Here is a 22,301-nt window from a genome sequence, read left to right on the forward strand (position 1 = left end):
TTCCCACACCCTTCTCTAACCCAAGTAAAGGAAGAATGTTATGCTAATGTTATACGCTTCTCACAAACAGCATTTCTTCTTTTACTTGACACATCTCTTTCCCGTACCCTTTACGAAAGCGAGTAAAGGAGACAAGAATCAAGTTCCATTTGATCGATCGTTCCTATAGTGTGAAACGTTTCTCACCAGCATTACGAAAGGAAGGAATCTAGTATGGGAAGATATCACCTCTTTAGAGTAAAGTGACACGTGCATTCGTTCGCACGTGCCTCTCATCTGCTCCGCTCCCTGTGAGGTCGGTTGAATAACCCCAATAACTCCTGCAACGAAAACCGTTGCATGAAAAAATCGATTTATGTGACAAGTGTTTAGTCGTTAAAGTTACTTCACTCAACCTTCTTCAAGATTTATCGATATAGTCAAAAATGACTAGGGTGAAAACTATAGGTGTTGAAGTTCACTTGTACAACCTTTTTAAAGATTTATCGATATGCTCAAAAATGTCAATCATGGTGGTCCAGACTGTAATTTGAAACTATAGGTGTTGAAGTTCACTTGTACAACCTTCTTCAAGATTTATTGATATGCTCAAAAATGTCAATCATGGTGGTCTAGACTGTAATTTGAAACTATAGGTGTTGAAGTTCACTTGTACAACCTTTTTAAAGATTTATTGATATGCTCAAAAATGTCAATCACGGTGGTCTAGACTGTAATTTGAAACTATAGGTGCTGTCTCACTCTACCTTTAAAAGATTTATCAATATACTCAAAAATGTCTAGACTGAAACATTCACTCTCTCTCACACAACTCATGATTTTATGTTTTCGGCGCCAATATAAAGTCTTTATATTTGACCAAATCCATTTTTTCTGTAATAATTTGTACTACCTGATGTTCGTTAAGCCCATGATCCTTTGCTTCAATCCAATTCATATGGAAAGAAACTTCGGCATATTTTGATACTATGTCCAGGGCCACTCTGTGTATGAATAGGCTTAGGTAGTCAATGAAGGGGGCCGAACATTGCAGTCTCATGACAGCACCCTCTTCCGAATTTTTAATTGCCTCAGCTATTTCATCACGTACGCTTTTCACAGCGTCTGCCATCTCGTTTTTCTTAATAAAATCTCCAATATCATTTTTAGTTGCATACTTTTCTGCAATTTGATTAATCAGAATAGCAATAGCATCTTTTGTAATAAACTGCTCAATACCCTCCATAATATTAGCTTTTATTGCACCCGCCATTTCAGATAATCGTTTTTCAAACTCTTCCTTTGTTAATGAAGAACTAATCAATTTCTGCAAAGTAGATTCTAAATATTGCTTATCAATTCCCGATGGGTGAGTTTCATTTACTTTAGTAAAAATTTCTGTACTAAGTTGTTTCAATTTAGTATTGAGATAGTTTCTGTCCAGCACCTCCAAATTCTTAATTTTATCTGATACGGCTTTTAATTTTTCATCTAAATAAGCCTTATCAACTTTATCGTTGTTAATACTGAGCAACTGAGATGAAAAGCTGTCTGTTAAAGTTTTCACTTCTCCTAAAGCACTCTCTAGAGTTTGAGTTCTCTCTCCAATAGCTTTATCGATATTGGCACTGAAATTTTGTAAGGTGCTTAGAATATGTTCTCTTTCAATTATGCTCACTCCAATATTCTTTGTATTTTCCGAAACGAGTTTGGTTATTTGCGAATCTAAATAAAATTTCACAGCTTCGCTGATTCCTTGCTGATTTATCGATTCGATTATCTTCTGTGTTATCGAGTCAATATCACACGTAAGACTAGCTCCGCTAGGTGTATCAATTCGTCCGAATCGATGTAGAGTCATCGTGACACTAAACAATTAATTTTGCTTCTTTTAGCTCTTCAATTATACTTGCAATTTCCACATCATGCCCAGTGTTCCCACTAGCTTTTGAGGAATAGAGTAAATTTAATCTTTGCACTAATTCGTCAAAATTATCAAAGTATTGATAAATTCTATCATGAGAATTATTTTTTGCAAATTTCAATAAACCCCAACCCTTCTTTTTACTAATTTTTTTACTGGGAAATAACTTTTGAATCAATTGCGATTTAATTCCCTGATTTCGTTTAACATAGCCTCTTCGATCTAAATGTATACCTGTAAGTGTTAAGATTTTTTTATACTTATCCAGATCTCTCTCATTATAAAGATTTGAGTTTGGTCTCGCACTGAATAACAACTCAAGTAGACCGTGTGTTAATCGAAATCTTTCACTATCAATATCTATATAACCATCAACAAATATTACTTGCTGATTACCAATATAATACACGTCATCTTTAGAATTATATGAAATTCCATAACTGATTGAATTATTCTGTTTTTCCGCATGAAACGTTTTTAGATATTGTGACAGCACATTGTCGTTTCTGCTAGAACCAAGTAAACTGTTTTCAAATTTAGTCGAGCTTAAAAAATTGTCTGCTGAACTCTCATAACTCTGTTCATCTCCCTCCTCATTATCATCAATTTCCATACTCTCCTCTTTTACCTGTTCCTTTTTTGGTTTTACATCAGAGTGTGAGAATTTGTTTTTTCCCAGTTCAATTATGGGCTCTATTAACGGAGAGAGCGTTTTCCTATTATATTCCTCCGATCGCTTTTCAAAATTGACTAAGCTTTTATGCTTCTCTCTAATTACTTTTCTCAATTTCTTAATCTTTTCGATTAAACCAACCTCCTTTCTATTCAGCTTCCTGCCGTATGACAACATGACTGCACAAAGAATTAATCTCTACTGAACGGTAAGAAACGTATCGAGCGAATCTCGGTACTTCCCGCTATTAATTCCACACTCGGTCATAATAGTTAGAAAATTATGAGGTTTACGATTCCAAACTGTATGACAAAGTTTAACGAAATCTTTATAAGGAATATCTGCTCCAACATGATCTCTGTGAATTAATTTCAGACTCAATAAATCTACCTTGAAGATTATAATCATATTTGCGTTGTCCCTAGTGAAATGTTTCTGTGTGGCCCCATAACTCTGAATTAAATATGCAGTGTCAATATTACGATGTCGACCCATGGTAAAATATTCTCTTATTTGAGGCACGTGATTAAGTTGGAAGTCATCGAAAATGACAAGAGAATATTGTTGAATTTTGTTGGGGTGAGCTATAGATTCCGAATTGCTGTTTATATGAAATTCAATACCCTTCATTTTTGAAAAGACTTTTCTCAAAAACAAGTACTTATCTTGATACTCGCTCTTCGTGTGCAAGTATATAGTTTTAAATCTCAACCCATTCTTTGAAAAAATTAAATTAAATAGTAAATTGGTCTTGCCACAACCTGAAGAGCCTATTATAAGGATCCTTGCATTATGTGGTAATAACTTACCATTTTTACACCATGTTGGCATTTCTTTCTCTCTTATAACATTGTCGAAATTTACTATCGGAATCATGTTAGTCACGTGTACAGCATGCGATCTGATAAGGAACTGATAAGTTATCAAGGAGGAAGAGATTGTGGGCTAGACACCATAGCTTATCACATCGGGATGCAAGCGCTCTCCCCTTTCAATGCACTGATAGAAGTTTCTCACCCGCACCCTCTTCACGAGAACGCTTGAGCCTTAGCAAATAAAACTTCAGATTAAAATGAAACTGAGAAGCATTTTTTGATAGAGACGTATTATATTTACACCAAATCTTTGTCATATTTTTACACTGAATGGAATGTATTTGCAATAGATTAACAATAGATTATTTACAATAAATGTACGTGATATTTACAATAGATTATTTACAATAAATTTACATGATATTTACAAAAGATTATTTTTCATCTAATAGTTGATCCTTACTAATATAACTAGGAGTTGAAAACCCAATCCATTTCACAAGCAGTCCTTTTTTATCTCGTTTTAATATTTTTTCAATCAAATACACTTGTCTCTCCGATTCATTTAATTGTGTTTTTTTAATTTCTTCTGCATAAAACCTGCCACTAATTACTTCTCCGTTTAGATCTCGCAAGCTATACGTTACAGGTTGAGAAGGAAATATAGAATGAATTACAAAATACTCTGCGCTCCAGTTTATGTTATAAGATTTATCGAAAAGAACCCTTTTCTTTGAGATTCGTACAACATCTCCTAGCTTAAATTTCGGTTTTGAATTTTTCAATTTATATCGTCTATTGAATGCAGAATTCAATGACATTAAAACATGATTACGATCTTTTTTCCCCACATCCTTAGGTTTCATTCTAATGGATGAATGCATTGTTGCATTATAATCTCGAACTAATCTGTCTAGTTGTGATGACCAGTTTTTGGTTCCATGTTCAGTTAAATATCTATAAATTTTTGCTTTAAGTGTTCTATTAAACCTTTCAACTATGGAGGCTTTCTTATCAGTAAAAACATGATAATGTTTAATACTATATCTATCTAATAATGCTTTAACTTTTAAATTAAAGAATTCTGTTCCTTGATCTGTTTGGAACAGCTTAACTCCTTTATTTTTAGAAATAATTGGCTCGAGAGCGTTAAATACAGATTGGCTTGTCTTGTCTTTTAATGGTACACAATATGCAAATTTTGAAAAACAATTAATAACAGCTAAGATATATTTGTAACCCTTATTAAAACGTGATAAACTTGTCATCTCAATGAGATCGGCTTGAAGCAAGTCTTTTTCACTTTTCAACTCATATTTGCGAGTGGGATAGTTCACACGCGGCACGCTATGAAGCTCTAAAGCTAACTTAGATCTAATAATATTCATGATATTTACAACAGTCAAATCAAAATCAGTGGTGTTGGATGGTTGTCATGGCACATACTGATCAATCACTTAGAGTGTTGAGACTATAATGACCGAAAGGGAGAGTATCAACACCATTCTCAGCAATATACCTCTTATCATCATAAGGGCTCAAACAGATTTTTGCGCATTCAACCTGGTACATGGTGTGATTATACGATCTTAACATATTAAATTTTTCTACATGTTCACTACGTTCAAACAATGATTTCATATATAAATTAAAATTAAGCTTTCTACATTTTACTCCGCTCTGTACACCCTTTGCTATACATTTATTTACAAGTTCTTCATTCTCGTTACAAACTAAATATGAGTAAAGTTTGGATCTAAGTCCGAGAAATCTATGGACAGGCTTTGACCCGGTCTCATCCTTGAACTTTCCTACAACTTTATTCCTCTCCATGGAAAAGCAAGGGTGGGAAGGTGGATAGTTAGAAGTATCGAAAAGGGTCAAATTTTCTCTAATCAACTGATACACATCTTCGACTTTAAGGTTAAGAAGAAAACTGTCGGTGTCAGTCATGCACAATTCTATACGATCCCACGGTATAATTTTTTGTAATTTACAATAGAAAAAATCGTACATATGGAATTTACTCAACTCCAGTACGCTGAAGCCGGAATAGACAGGCTTGTTCATTTTAAGTTCCAACTTACGAGAGAAAACCGCGATCACGTTCGGACTAATTATTTGCCAGCGTTTACATAGCGGGTTTGAAATGTACTTATCTAACCGTTTTTCATCCGTGATAATTTTAACATTCATTTGCTTACGACTACTCTGAATTGTCTTGCCAAATATCAGATTGCAACAGGCCTTAAAGAAGGATATTTCAAATTTATTTTTCGCGTTCTGTCTATTCCGGATATTGAAGTCGATGTAGCTTTTCAGCCAGGGAGATTGGGAAAAGCTAATGACGCGATGCACTTTCAATAATTTCAAACCGAGCTGGAGGTAGAGCTTTAAATTGACATAGTGAACAATGTACTTTTCACGGTCGAAAAGTGTGTTCATGAGCTTTTTGGTTCCAGTTTGACCGTTCTCATTTGTTTGGTAGTTCGACAGCAATTCGCGCGGGGGCGTTTGGTGGAGAGGAGCGAGGGGGAAGCTCGCATGCTTATCATGCAACTCTTGGGGGTACTTGAGATCGCATTCTATTATATACCCGGTTTCTGAATTGCTGTCCAAATTCGCGAAATCAAGGCTGGAAATTTCTTCCTCTGAGAGGAATTTGAAATTTCCAACAGGCAAGCTTCGGCTCATAGCTTCCGAGTATAAACTGTTTGCATCGATATAAAGCAGATAATTAGACGGTTTTGAAGGATCGTATGTTTCGGGTAGATGTTTGTTATTCGCCTCACAATAACGTTTACCGATAAATGAGACCCCGCCTCTCATTCCCGCCTCAAACATAAGATGCATGTCCGGATCTGTTAGTAATTCCAGTTCGACTTTAGTGTGTTTCAGCATGCAATTCCAGGTGAAGTGCGCAAGGGAAACAAAATGGGTCACATCGAGGCCATATGAGCTAAAAAGCGTAGACCTCATGGATTCAAAAACTACCGCTAATAGCATTACGTCCAAACATAAATAAAAATCGTGATATTCACCCAGATTTTTCAGCTTGAATGTTGAGAACACTCTTTGCGCATGCTCATATTCTTCGCGAGACAGAGGTGTATCAGTTAAGTCGTTATGAAAACATTCGATGGGAGGAAGCGATGTTTCCGCGAATTTTTCGGGACAGCTCATGTACGAGTAGGGATATACTCCTTTCTTCAACAAGAGCTGTCTGTGTTCGCGAGGTGGATCATCAAACACCGAAAATAATCGTTCGAACTTCTTTTCCATATCTGTACTCTCTACCAAATTACGCACCAATACTTCCAAGGATTCAGACATAAACTTGTAGGAATCTAAAAATTTAATTTTGCCTACTGAAAGTGTCAAAAATCTCTCTGACGTATTTGCGATGCAGGAAATTTCTTTTTTACATTTACCGAGCGATTTTAGAATAAAATGCGAATCAAAACCGGAGAAATTATGAAAATAACACGATATGTACTCCGGAGTACGAGCTGTTAAATTACAAGAAACATGTGCCGCACACAAGTAATTACCGGTTTCATGCGCGTGGTGACGACATTTAATATCGCTGTCTAAAAACGGTTCAGCACAAAGCCCGCAGTTTACTGAATTTTGAAATTCACGCTCTTGACTCTCGGATAAAGCTTGCATCGGAATTTCTCGTTTCATATCCTCATACAAAATGTCACCGAGATCTGTAATTTCCTGAAGAAATTTCTCCATGATTTTTTCGTCTAAACTACTCGATCTATGGAGTACAGGTCCGTGAGCGATTTCGCCGTTAACATCGATAACAACGAAACAATACCCGCAGGGAATATGTCGCGCCGTTTTCTTTGTGTAACTACGAGTAATTTCATCAGAATCGGAATCATCATCATCATCATTATCGATATTAACAACGTATGTTTCTAAATCCGCGTAAATGGTGTACTTTTTCTTCAACGTCGCGCCTAGTTTCTTGAATTTTATTGTCTCTCCGCGTTTAGGATATGAAACGCGCTGAGATTCAAACTTGGAACAAAGTTCCATATGTTTCAACAAATTTGCTTTCCCATCACAATTTTTGGTTTTGTTTGATATGAACCGGTGAAAACAGAAATTACAAACATGTACTTGACCGTGGGATTTTGAAAGGTGGGAGAGAAGACGTGATAGCCCGTTTTTCCCGTTCGCGGTATTTACTAAACAGAAATGAGTTTTTCCTGCATCGCCTTTTAGCATTAAAAGATTAATTTGGTGTTTACGCGTGCGGAAAATGCTTGTACGGAAGGGGAAAAACTTTTTGTTGTCGTATGCGATGACGTGAATTGCAATGTCCGGATTGAGTATTTCAAATTTCTTAATATCGCGTGTCGTCACCGGGAAATTTACACCTCGCGTATTAAGTGTGTGAGCAAACTTGCTCAAATACTTTACACTTAAGTCCGAGTTCCTTGGCTTCTGATGGAAATACGCGAGTACTGACCATAAAAAGCATTTTTCGTCAGAGAGATTTTTCACATTTATAATACATTTTTTGTTTTTCAAAAACTGGGGTGTCTGAATGAAACTGGATGTGTATATAGGATTAAATTTAATCACATTCACATCCAGTGATTCAATTTTCTTTAGCACCCATCCACTGCCGTGTCTTACAAAATTTTCAAAAGATGAGAGGATTTTTCTCACAGCTAACATGAAATGCTCATTAAACTCTTCATAGTTCTCAAGCACATTTAGTGCTATGTTGGAGTAACTATGTAGATTTATTAGAGATGAGACAGAGTCACCAACCTGCTTGTCATCCATCACCACTAATTTATACAGCAAAACGTTGAGGACGATGAACCATTTTACATTGCCATCATAGCGTGCGGCATGTTCCCTAATTATATCGAAAACTCGACGTTTCGAGCTCTCGAGCACGCTGGTGATGTCGATATCCTCCTCATCGAGGGTGATGCGATGGCGGGCTGCTGCGGAATTGATACCACGTAGTCTGCGTTCCCTCGGCATGATTCTGAAAAAAAAAAACAAAACGATCAGGATGAGATAGAGTACAACAACAACAACATGTTTAGTTGTGAATTGTCATTGGTAGAAGAAGGGTGTGTGAAAATGATATCTCAAGATCACATAATGTTGCATGAAAGATTAAGATTATTATCTTTTGATAAAAGATGGTTGAAATCTTCTCCGCATTTGTCCGCGGAAAACATGGCGAAAGAGGGATTTATATTCTCATCTCCACCAGACATTGTGCGATGTGTATTTTGTTCAATTTATTTGGGAAAATGGGAAGAAAGTGACATACCAGCAATAGAACATGCAAGGTACAGTCCAAACTGTAGAAGGAAAGATAATATAACAATTGAAGAGGAGAATTACGATAATAATATTCTACGAGAATATGAAGAAAGATATTCAACTTTTAATTGTGTAGAAGATTCATCCGTCCAAGGAGAGTACTTTGAAAAACTACCTCCACACCATCTACATTGTGACTTTTGTAAATCATTACGCAATAAAGCAGAGTATTTTGCGAGAAATGGTTATTTCTTACATAAAAATCCATTATATCTGCAATGTGTCTATTGTAAATATATTATCGGTGAACCAACTGAAAAAGTAATTCATTTACCGTTTTGTTTATACGATGAGTGTGAGAAAGAAGAGCGGGGCTTGGATGTTCCGGATATAGCATATTCTAAAGATAAATCGCATGCATGCAGTATATTAAAAAAGTTATAATAGAAAACAATGCTCATTTAACAGAAGAACAATTAAATCAAGTTATCTGGAATTTTTTTCGAGATTCTGCAGATGAGACAGGCTTAGAACAGGATTGAGAAAGAAAGTTCAAAATCAAGTATGTGTCCAATATTGTAAATAAATGAAATGCAACAACTTTGCTGCAGTTAAAATATTAAAATGTCATATTGATGATAGAAAACGCTGACAAGATTCATGTTTGAAAAATGAGATGCTCTTACTTTGATGTTGAAGGATCTAACATTGATTTGAATTAAAATTAGAATCATGGGTTTTATTGGAGATTTCTAGCAATGTCTCATGCTAAGTTCTAGACGAGATTTTTTTTTTCGTCTTCTAACACATGGATGCTATTCGAAAAATGATTGTGTGTGGCATACTTACAATCTGATAACGATCTGGGAGCACGTGTTGTTGTTGGGGGAGAAATTCGAATTTTTTTCGGCTTGTGGCACGCTCTCGCTCGCACGTGTCTGGAACAGAGAGAGAAACGAATGCTATATAAACACGTGCGATGAGAGGAAAATCACCATTTACATCAGAGACAACAGAGACTTCACATACGAGATGAGTTCGCCGTCGTTTATCCTCCCGGATAGCCCGCCTCCGCAGCATGTCCTAAACTACTGGCAGCGCAAAGCTGCCGAGAGCTGTGCCAGCTCTTCTGCTGCGGCCGCCTCCGCTCCTGCCTCCACTGCACCCGCTCCACACCGTTCGACATTGCCAGGAGGTGAGATGGTGATTCCGGACAGCCCCATCCAACGTCTGCATCCAGCAGCTACGTGGGCTCCGCGGCGTGCTGTGTTGGCAACGCTGTCGAACAACATCAGGCAGAGGCAGGCGAAGAGGAAACTCGACTTCGAGGAGGGCGAAGTGAGCGGCGAAGAGGATAGCGTGCTCCCTCAATCAAAGGTTAGTTTCAACAAATATTATTATTAACTTGTGTATGCACAGATTTTTTTCTGTGATTGATAAAAAATCTGTGCACATACGAGTCTTTGATTATTTGATATGAATATTATTTGATCTGAATATTATTTGAACTGATTAGAATGCAAGCAATATTTCCTCGAACTGATTAGAAATGGTATTATGAGATATTATCGTTTGAAGTATTCAATCATGCATAAATGTCACCAATATTATTTGAAGTGCTTGGAATGTAAAGGAAATTACGAACCGAATTGTTGCTAAGGAAATATTATTTGAACTGCTTAGATATTATTATTTAAAGTACTCGATCATGCAACAATATTATTTGAAGTGCTTGGAATGTAAAGGAAATTACGAACCGAATTGATGCTAAGGAAATATTATTTGAACTGCTTAGATATTATTGTTAAAAGTACTCGATCATGCATAAATATTATTTCAATAACTGATATTACTCACTTTATGCAGAGAATTCGATGATAATCTGATGTAGAGATCTGGAACAAATAAGACACTAATCAAATATTTTTCAACAGAAACGTATGCTGGATGAGGACTCCTCTCTCGTGCCCTTAATAAAGGAGGCTGAAATGGGGTTTGTCGAACTCATTAACAAACCAGTAGCCAAGCCGTGGGTCCCCTTACGCGAGTTAGAGGAGGATCAGCCATACCGCATCGTGTGCGCAAGGGAGCACACGAACCAACATGGTCGCCGCATAATTTTGAAAATCATCAATGCAGGAAGCAAATGTGAGGTGTATCTACCTCAAAGATTTGCTTCCTGCATTGATGCAGGAAAAATTCGGGAATTCAATGAAACGTGTAAAAATTATGTTTTAGTAGTTACGCATAAGTGCCCAAATTGGACAGATATAAAAATTGTTAAAGCATAACAATTTTTATATCTGTATACAATTTGGACACTTATGTGTAACGAATTGTATATATATATATGTATGTGACTAGATGAATAGATCAATAAAATGAGTGTATATTTGATAAAAAATTGTTTTCAATTCTTACCTGTTGTTGTTGACGATGTTGATAAGTTTGTAATGAATATCACACAGAAGAAATGCTTCAGCTGCTCTGTTGTGAATGATAATTTAAATAAGGTGAGCAGGTCTTTTATAGTTTGTTGTGAGCATGCTCAGTAGAGTTACCGCTAGAGGCACACAGCTGTGCAGGCAAGCGCTGCCAGCTTCTCGCCCCCTCCTTCTCATGCTCCCACAGATGTGGGTGGCCCAGCATCATTTCTTCCCTTTTCAAATAACATTCACCTTTTCAGATTTGAAATAATATTCTTATCATTCAAGCAATGTATCACTTCAATCTGACAGTATAGCATTAGTTGTAGAAATATGAATTCACTTCCAACTCATTGGTTGAACATTAAACCAAATCAAGTTGATGTATTGATTAATTGATTAACCTCAGTTAATGTTCAACCATTGAGTTGAAAGGTAATGAAAAATGGTATGTAGGAGAAAAAAGCAGAGTTTGAGAAAAAAGCAGAGTTCGAGGAAACGGGGTAAAGGAATCTTGAGTTCAGCGGCGAGAGTTTTTAAAGGTTTGGCAGGTAATGTAACATCAACTATTCTAAATAAGGTAATTGATAACCTTGGAGAAGAATATCATATTCCCGGATACGAGTGGTGTGGCCCGGGCACCAAGGTTAATGAAAGGTTAAAGAGAGGTGATCAAGGCATAAATTCGTTAGATAAAGCTTGCAAGGCTCACGATATAGCCTATACTCAAAATAGTGATAATAAAACTCGTGCGGTAGCTGACAGGGCTCTAGCGAACGCTGCATGGGACATTTTCAAAAATCCTCAAACACCCCTTGCCAAGAAAGCACTTAGCTATCTTGTTACATCACTGGGGCCCAGTGATGAGCAGCCTTATTTAACCTAACCTCACCTAACCTAACCTAACCTAACTCCTACTCCTCCTAGGTTATTAAACCTAACCTCACCTAACCTCACCTAACCTAACTCCTACTCCTCCTAGGTTATTAAACCTAACCTCACCTAACCTCACCTAACCTAACCTAACCTAACTCCTCCTCCTCCTCCTCCTCCTCCTCCTCCTCCTCCTTCACCTCCTCCTCCTCCTCCTCCTCCTCCACTCATTTAGCAGGAAAGAAAAAAAATGAGAGAGGAATGCGGAGATGGGGGGAGAGGTCAATGTCAACACTCAATGTCACAATAATTTTCTTCATTTTTTAAAATTATTATACATACATCAAAGCATATCTATGGCCCAATCAAATACAGAAAGTAACTCTTTCCTTATTCCTACTGGGTGTATATTTGAAAACATCTAGCTTGATTCTAATTTTATAATTCAAATCTATGTTTGGCTTTCTAAATTCTTCCTCTAACCAATAGTTTGACACATACAATGCTTCCAGGTTTTCAAACTGTAGAATATATCTCGTCTTGTTTCTACAGCATACCTGTTTGATTGCAATAATGACCAATTCTGTTCCTTCTTGTAGATTCTCTAATCTTCTGCAATCCCCTACTTTCACTTTACCTTTAATTTCCAGCATTGTGATGTTATTATACTGCTCCACTTCTTTTCGTGTGAAGGGAGTGTCTTCTAAGTTTTTCCAAACATCTGACAGAAACTTAAGTGATTCTATTCTAGGAAATGTATGACCATTATAGCTTGTCATACCATTGACTGTAATTACACAAATTTTCTCTTCCCTTGGTAGACAAATTATTTCTTTTTTGTCACTGTAAGGGATTACAAAATAACCCATTTTTTTGAGAGTTTCGATAGCTTTGTATGCATTAATAAAAACATTTTTATGGCACCCCTTTACAAAGTAAACATTTTTCAAATCATCTTTCTCCCCCAGTACACCTACATATGGGAATTTCCCAGTATTATTCACAGTAAATGCAGTTACATTGTACACTCCACTTAGATCAAAATTTAGCCAATGTGAATGGAAATATGGCTCAAGTTCCTCTCTCAAATTTTCTATTTCTTTCTCAAATTCTGCTAGCTGCTTATGCTGTTCCCTAAATGACTGTGTGGCTTCAAAAAACTCAATTTTCCTTCGTTTTAGATCAATTTCATCCAGTTCTAGCTTACGCTTCTTGACTGATAGCACTGTGATAGGAGACAAGGGCTGTATCTCTTTAACAGGGTATGGGAGAAGCTTACAGGTTATGTTTGCTCGTTTTCTTAAGACTTGTGGTATCAAGTTACCTGTTGCTATAAGGCCCAACTCATCTAGGTCAACAACTTTGGATATGGTAGAGAAAACTGTGGTTGACTTGCAGAAATATGTCTCACCACTCTTAATATAGCACTTTTGTGAGAAACTGATATTATTTTTGTTTGATGGATCCTCAAAAATTTCTACATAATTGATAGGTAGTAAATTGAAACTGAATGCAGAAATAACATAAGAAATTATTTTATTTCTATGCTGTGGGTCAGTGGGGAGCTTCACTTGTACTCCAGTCAATTTCTTGGTATTGCTATTACCCCAGTAAACATACTGTAGAAGATCATTATAGACCAAACAACAACTATTTTTCAAATTATCTGTCAGTTTTCTCCACATTTTAGCCAAGGATACAGAATAAATTGGAGCATTTTGGAAATAATTTCTACTATCTTTCAAAAGTGACAAGCTATCCTGAATAGGGTTAAAGGTTTTGCTATTGTCTCTATTTGTTAAACTGTAGTTATAGATTGTAGCTTCCAAACGTGTAATACCATGCATTTTGGCTGCAGGAGAAGTGAAAGTTTCCCGTAATCTTGTATCTGGACAGGCAATAAAGTCTACAATATGGTTACCTAACTGCTTATTTATACCAGGGCTTGTTATTTGACATACAAACTTATTATAAATTTTCACCCTCACATTACTATTAACCCAAGTCAAGCAATCAATCCCAACAGTTTTATTGTTATCTACTATCACATTATAGTCTTCTTTATATTCTCCTTGAAAGCAGAAACGATGATTTGTAGTTAGAAAGTCACACATCCCATTCTTGTTGAATATTCCAGCAAAGTCCTGTGTTATGTCCAAGTCTAGTAGATAGAAGTGCTCCTTCCTCAGCTGCTCCAATAATCTCGGTAGCTCTTCCATCAATGTAGCAATTGGGACGTCTGCAAGCTCCACTTTGTAAGGTATCCCTACTGGTTCCTGGTATTTTTGTTTCACCTCGTTGTAATTATCTTTGCCAAGCACTTGTAGAATCTTTTGAGACATAACACTTCCACTGTCCAATAGGTAAGGCAGCTTTGCTTTGACTCCATGTTTAGCTGACACCATATTAGAGAATTCACCTCTCAAATATAAGTTGAATGCACCACATATATCCTTTTTTAGAACGAAGCGTCTCTTATCCATTGCTTCACAATCATCTAAAGCACAGATTTTCACAAGCATTATATTGTCACAAAAAGGTTCTGTAATAGGCACAAGATTTGAGTCATCCTGCACAAACAGTTCTTCCCCAGCAGTGTAATCAATATTTCCAATGTCTGTCACAAGGTTGTCATCGCACAAGTTTTCTGATAGAAGCCACAAACCAAACCGCTCATTGGTAGGCTTGATTTTATTACCACAGACCATAGTCACATTAAACACCTTAGAAGTATCCATGTTTACTGCACCGTTGACACTATCAAACTGAATGAATGCAGATCAATGCAGTGGTATTTATAGTAAGAAAGGTGAGAAATGACGTCATACAGACTTATTGAGAGAAGATTTGGATGCTGTCAAAGACTGGTCATGTGACATGAGGTGGTGGAGTGGAGGTCGTTGAAACAGCCTTCGTTGAAAGCATAGCATGTGATGTTATTATACTGCTCCACTTCTTTTTGTGTGAAGGGAGTGTCTTCCAAGTTTTTTTTTCAAACATCTGACAGAAACTTAAGTGATTCTATTCTAGGAAATGTATGACCATTATAGCTTGTCATACCATTGACTGTAATTACACAAATTTTTTCTTCCCTTGGTAGACAAATTATTTCTTTTTTTCACTGTAAGGGATTACAAAATAACCCATTTTTTGAGAGTTTCGATAGCTTTGTATGCATTAATAAAAACATTTTATGGCACCCCTTTACAAAGTAAACATTTTTTCAAATCATCTTTCTCCCCCAGTACACCTACATATGGGAATTTCCCAGTATTATTCACAGTAAATGCAGTCACATTGTACACTCCACTTAGATCAAAATTTAGACAATGTGAATGGAAATATGGCTCAAGTTTCTCTCTCAAAATGTTCTATTTCTTTCTCAAATTCTGCTAGCTGCTCATGCTGTTCCCTAAATGACTGTGTGGCTTCAAGAAAAACTCAATTTTCCTCCGTTTTAGATCAATTTCATTCAGTTCTAGCTTATGCTTCTTGGCTGATAGCACTGTGATAGGAGACAAGGGCTGTATCTCTTTAACAGGGTATGGGAGAAGCTTACAGGTTATGTTTGCTCGTTTTCTTAAGACTTGTGGTATCAAGTTACCTGTTGCTATAAGGTCCAACTCATCTAGGTCAACAACTTTGGATATGGTAGAGAAAAACTGTGGTTGACTTGCAGAAATATGTCTCACCACTCTTAATATAGCACTTTTGTGAGAAACTAATGTTATTTTTTGTTTGATGGATCCTCAAAAATTTCTACATAATTGATAGGTAGTAAATTGAAAATGAATGCTGAAATAACATAAGAAATTATTTTATTTCTATAATACCTGCATCAGATCTAAAGAGCATCATGTCTATACAGTGGATATATAAATAAAAAAGCTCTTTGTTCCAAAGATGATAAGAGAATAGTATTAGAGGATGGAATTGTATCCGCATTACCAATTGGATACAAGAATTAAAGTTAAAAAAATATATATTCTAAGAATCTCAATAAAACTTAAAGTACCCACCTTAAGAATATCAAATACCAGAATTTAGTATGGGGAATAAAAAAATTTTTAATAGGGGAATTTTAAATAGGAAATTTTTTCATGGTTTTGGTAAGAGCAGCTGCATCTGTTCTTAGCACACCTGTCATTGCCTGTTTTTGGGGAGAAAATCAAGGTGGGAGGCTTCCTGCTCTCCTATTGGTTGGGGAAGGAGTCATGGTGAGAGACAAAATGACTGAGACTGGGTTTGGGGGAGGTTAGGTTACGTTAGGTTAGGTTAGGTTGCTCATCACTGGTGGAGCCAGACAAAATGACTGAGACTAGGTTTGGGGGAGGTTAGGTTAGGTTAGGTTAGGTAAAATTGGGCTGCTCATTGCTGGTGGGCCCAGACAAAATGACTGAGACTAGGTTTGGGGGAGGTTAGGTTAGGTTAGGTTAGGTTAGGTTAGGTTGCTCATCACTGGTGGAGCCAGACAAAATGACTGGGACTAGGTTTGGGGGAGGTTAGGTTAGGTTAGGTTAGGTTAAATTGGGTTGCTCATTGCTGGTGGGCCCAGTGAATTGTCTCAGCTTGAATAATGACCATAGACTGATAAATACCTGCATCAGATCTAAAGAGCATCATGTCTATACAGTGGATATATAAATAAAAAAGCTCTTTGTTCCAAAGATGATAAGAGAATAGTATTAGAGGATGGAATATCCACATTACCAATTGGATACAAGAATTAAAGTTAAAAAAAAAAAAATATTCTAAGAATCTCAATAAAACTTAAAGTACCCACCTTAAGAATATCAAATACCAGAATTTAGTATGGGGAATAAAAAAATTTTTAATAGGGGAATTTTAAATAGGAAATTTTTTTATGGTTTTGGTAAGAGCAGCTGCACCTGTTCTTAGCACACCTGTCATCACCTGTTTTGGGGAGAAAATCATGGTGGGAGGCTTCCTGCTCTCCTATTGATTGGGGAAGGAGTCATGGTGAGAGACAAAATGACTGAGACTAGGTTTGGGGGAGGTTAGGTTAGGTTAGGTTAGGTTAGGCTACTCATTGCTGGTGGGCCCAGACAAAATGACTGAGACTAGGTTTGGGGGAGGTTGGGTTAGGTTAGGTTAGGTTAAATTAGGCTGCTCATTGCTGGTGGAGCCAGAATCCTCTTATTATACCTACTGTCATTTCATTCGTTTTTTAACGACATTCTATTGGTGAATATGAAATGGTTCAACAAAATGGAGTCTAAAAAATGACGTAATGGCATCAGCCAATGAGAACACGCTGTGGACGTGGACTAGTACTAGGCCTGGAGTATACTCGCTCGTGATTGGTCAACGTTGGTTGTCGGGGATAAGTCAACAAGCACCAACTGAGAGAACAACTGGAGAGGGGCGTATCGTTATTAGAAAGCGGATTACTTGCTTGATATTAAGTTTTCTTCCTGAAACCGTTGCATAGAATAGAAGATTTTGTAACTACAATAATGTATGATAATAATTGACATGAATTGTGTCTGTATGGATCAATAGTTATATTGAAAAAAGGAGCTCTCTCAAATATTCACTGCAGAATAATAATTATTTATTTGGTCATTTGTTGATGAGATGTTTACCCAGAACAAATCGTGTCATAGAAGGAAATGGAAAGGTATTAGTCATTCTCAATACGGTAGAAAATTATACTAATAATACAAATAATACTTGGACGATTTGAGACAAAATATTAGGACATGAAGTGGTTTTTGGCAATATCTGTTTATTCTTTTCCGACTATTGTATTGTTTGTTCTATCCAATGAATAAATAAATGAGTTTTCAGTACAGATATTTTTAAATCTGTTCGCATGAAACTAAAATCACTGCAAATCAAAACTGTTCTTGTTCATATTAAGGTACGTACAGATATACGCGCCGCGAACATGAGCAATCCACTTTTAATCAGCTGATGCCAAGCTTTTTATATCTGTATCTTACCGTTTCTGTAAAAATACAAATATAGTCAGCTGACTAAAAGTGAATTGCTCATCTTCGCGGCGCGTATATCTGTACGCACCTTTAAGTGTATTCTCGTGATTAGTTAAGACATTCCTTCATGAATATTTGCAAGTTTGATATCTTGTTCCTGTCTTCAGAAACGTATACCACTATTATAATATCTTGTCACAAGTTTTAATTTTCTATTCATATTCGAAATTAAACGTGACCTACCCAGAAGTTTTTCTCTCGTTGAGACGAGACATCTAATTTTTACTTTAAAATATTATCAGTTCTTTGTTGAATAGTAATGCAGAAGATTGTTTGAATGGAAACAACCTTCCACGGTACAAATGTGAATGAGTAGCAGCAATATTCATAGAACAAGTATTCATGAGATAGTAATTCTGAGTCTGGATCAACCCATAAAGATTAAAAAAAAAACACTTCAATTGAATATTCTAATTGAAAACCCACAACTACGATTCCAATCCAGTAGGCTATGTTTCCTTTCCAGAAGCTCCATTAAGTATTGAAGTAAGATTATCCTTATAATCTTTACATATAATAAGAGGAAAGAGCTGGCTTATTCACGTACGGGATAGGAAAATTATGTTTGACGAATCATCACATCTGAACTACAGGACCGATTAACTTGAAATTTTGCATATAGATTATTGATTGAACGAGGATGGTTACAGGCATATTTTCTATCATTCAAGATTTCATTACGAAAGTTTTGAAATAGACCCTCACGAAGCACGGGTTACCAGCAAGTAACAATAAGGTATTATGAATTCCAATTCTTAGAATCTTAAAGCATCCAATCACACTTTCTCATGGGGTATGCATTCTTATTATGGATCAATTCTCGAAATCAATGTAAACCAATGAAGCCAATTCCAGTATCCCAATCGAAACCCACAAGTAGCTATGAATGTAGATTACAATACGCGATTACAATGATAATTCCAGTCAGTTTCGGAGTAGATGTAAGTCCCAAAGGCTTCTACAATTAGCCGATGCGGGATTAATAGAATATTTCAATATTCAATTTGAACTCTCTATATACTATTTAATTGAGTATTTCAAAAAACCCCACAGACAACTATGAAAGTAGATTACAATACTATTACAATGATAACTCCAGTCAGTTTCGGAGTAGATGTATATCCCAGAGGCTCCAACAATATTAGCCGATGTGGGTTCAATCAAATATCTCAATATTCAATTTGAACAATCTATACTATTCAATTTGAGTATTTCAAAAGAACCCCCCAAACAACTATGGAAGTAGACTACAATACTATTACAATTATAATCCAAGTAAGTTTCGGAGTAACTTAGATATATATCCCAAAGGCTCCAACAATTAGCCGATGCGGGTTTAATTAAATATATCTCAACATGTGGGAGTTAGAGACACGTTCACTAAGCTGAACTCTAAACTCACAAATTCATCTAACTTTGTTCTGTAGTTCGACTCAATTTGAACTTACAGTATTGGTTGGATGGGAACCATTGATATTTACTTACAAGGAATTCTGACAGTTTGTAGTGAATCTCACTGTTGAAACAGTGCTTCTCCAACTCAAGACATGTCGCAGTTCCAACTTAGAATTATTTCCAAGTCGTCTCTCATGCCAATTAGTGGGAGATTGATTTCAGTACTCCAACCTGTGAAAGGTATGTTAGTGTATATTCATTATATTCAACCCTGTATCCAATGTATGCTACTGTATGGGTAGTTAAATAAGGGGCTTTTTAAGTGATTTACTGTGTGACCAAGCTATAGTTTGTGTAATATGAGTTGGAGAAAATATTCATGTTGTCAAAGTGTGCGAAATTTAAATCTTTTCATGCAAGCTCATATGATTGATCCTTCATAACAAATGACAATGTATTGCCAGAACTTGCAGGACCCATTGCATACTAACATTACATTTTGATTGAAACAAATGGAAAAATTCACTTATTCAGAACAGAGAATTCAGGCTTTGCAAGACCCATTGCACACTAACTCTACATATTAATTAGAATGAATAAAATAATAGTTGACTTATTCAGAGCAGAGGGTCCAGGTTTTGCAAGACCCATTGCACACTAACTCTACATATTAATGAGAATGAATAAAATAATAGTTGACTTATTTAGAGCAGAGGGTCCAGGTTTTGCAAGACCCATTGCATACTCACACTACATTTAAATTAGAACAAATAATGTATGAATTGACTGATTTAGAACAGAGAATAAATATGTAGATGAGTGGAAAACTTCTAGAAACAATGAGTAGAACTTAATTGTTATATACGAAATAGAAATGAGAATACATATGAAATTCTAAGTAAATAAGTATCATCAATACCAAGTAAATAAAATGACTCAACTTCTCTTAACAGTTACACATACACACACAGGATGTATGAAAGGATGTATTCAATTCGAAAACACAATTAATGCAGAGTTGTCAATTTGAACCAGTTTATACCCAGTCATATCAAGCCCATACTATAACATTGAAATTTCGCACACTTTGGCAACATGGATATTCTCTCCAAGTCTCAACTCTTTTTTTATACAAACTATTGACCTTTTTTCAATGAGCTTCGGAAGTGATTCCTAATCTAAAGCCGCGTTTACACCAAAGTTATAAACAAAATGTTAATAACTTAATCTTTAAACTCGACAAACATCATCATGTGTATGATAAGTTATGCTCAATCTACTAGAATCTCTAAGCATTAAGGTAATGAACGCAGCTTAAGCGACTTCACATCATAGATGAATAATTGGATGATTGATGATCATATTCTACAAGTTTGAGTTTCTGTTCAAGTTTTTAATTTTCAACTATTAATACAGTAATTTTCAGTTATCAGTGATGATTTAGTAAAGTATCCTTATTCAATTTGGTTTCAAACTTTTCTCAATTATGAATTCCTAGTTCATAAATAATTTGGATTCAAAATTGGCAAAATATCATGAAGTGTGAACATAACCTTCTGTATTCAATTCTCCTATACTTAATGTCTGTACATTGAGACACAATTACTACTTTCACTTGTCTGTTTCTATGATCTATCGCCTCATTACATGACAGTTGACAGTAGGGCTTCAGTTGAAACAAAACCCTGTAAATACCGGCAGTATTTGAGGTGCTTCAAAACACCCTTTGAAATTTCAGCTGTCGTAACTTATAATTCGACGAGTCTGCAATCAAGTCGTGCTTGTATTGTCTAATTTGCCATTATTGATCGGCTGTCTTGAGTCCGTGACCTGAGTTGTATAATGAATGGACTCCGGTAGCCTATTTATGGAGACTACTGTGCATCTAGATTGGTTCATTAGGCAAAAAATCGATGGTTGACTTATATAGTTGCAAGTTTATTCTAGTTTGAACTTAGAAGGGGAATTTCGATGAGAAAACTTCACCAGATTTGAATTCAGTCATTATTTGTATTGTTAGAGAATATACCAGAAACAGACCATGTTTTTTCAAATGTTCTTCATTGTTGTCCAACATTAATTGGTATCGAAATAACATAAAACCTCATTATTATTATTATTAGCATATGACTTTGAATGGTGGGGAGACCCAAGGGTAGTTCCACCTCGCCGTATATAGTCCAAAGTTCCCTATAACTTTCCCTATAACCTCATAATTTTTATTGACATTATTCTCTCATCATTGAATATTTATAATGATCGTTTTCTAAACTTCATTCTAGTTGATTTACAATCATTGATATTGATAAAAAGCTACTAAGCGATGCTCTTCTCTATCCTATTTTTCTTCTTTCTCGTTTTTCCTTCTCTCTCTCTTTCTTCCTTTTCTTCCTCTCTCCTCTCTTCTCTCCTTTCTCTTGTTTCCTTCTCTCTTTATTCACTATACTCTCTGTTCTCACTCTTCACTCAGTTCTGTGTTGTACTTTTCTATCTTCCATATATCACCCCAGCACTCATTGCTAGTTCTACCTTGAAGCTTCCCGATCAGAGACGTTTCAGAATAATCAAACTTGTTAGAGATACTTTGAAATATGGCAATCCTAATTATTGTATATCTAGAGTGGAAAGTACGACTTTTTCTCCTTGAGGGAAAAAGTTTGAAGCCCGAGGCGAAGCCGAGGGCAACAATTTTCCTGAGAGAGAAAAAGTATTTTTCGCTCGTGTTGTACACAACATTTTTCCTCCATCTACATTTTTTATAGAAACTGCAAATAAAATCATTCTAATAACTCAACCTGAAATCCAAAACCTAAAAACCGGTCGTCTGATTGGCTCTGCCGATTGCGCTATCTATCGGCAAAAGTTGTAACAATTATATCAGCTGGGCAGCTA

At 36.1% G+C, this 22,301-nt stretch overlaps 1 protein-coding gene across 1 annotated transcript; it reads left to right on the forward strand.

Annotated features, from left to right (window-relative positions):
* The first annotated feature begins 9,730 nt into the window (after positions 1-9,730).
* LOC120350289 lies at positions 9,731-11,102 on the forward strand. Its single transcript, XM_039422911.1, has 2 exons — positions 9,731-10,075; positions 10,633-11,102. The coding sequence occupies exons 1-2, from the start codon at positions 9,731-9,733 to the stop codon at positions 10,987-10,989; spliced, it is 702 nt and encodes a 233-aa protein (XP_039278845.1). The 3' UTR covers positions 10,990-11,102.
* Positions 11,103-22,301: the final 11,199 nt, after the last annotated feature.

This window comes from Nilaparvata lugens, chromosome 3 (assembly GCF_014356525.2).
Source record: "Nilaparvata lugens isolate BPH chromosome 3, ASM1435652v1, whole genome shotgun sequence".
NCBI classification, from domain to species: domain Eukaryota; kingdom Metazoa; phylum Arthropoda; class Insecta; order Hemiptera; family Delphacidae; genus Nilaparvata; species Nilaparvata lugens.

What these genes read in the sequence shown, in the direction of transcription:
- LOC120350289 (XM_039422911.1), top strand. Translation starts at nt 9,731, where the DNA reads ATGAGTTCGCCGTCGTTTATCCTCCCGGATAGCCCGCCTCCGCAGCAT. An exon ending in GCGTGCTCCCTCAATCAAAG is followed by an intron (nt 10,076 to 10,632) that starts GTTAGTTTCAAC and finishes ATTTTTCAACAG; the next exon opens with AAACGTATGCTGGATGAGGA.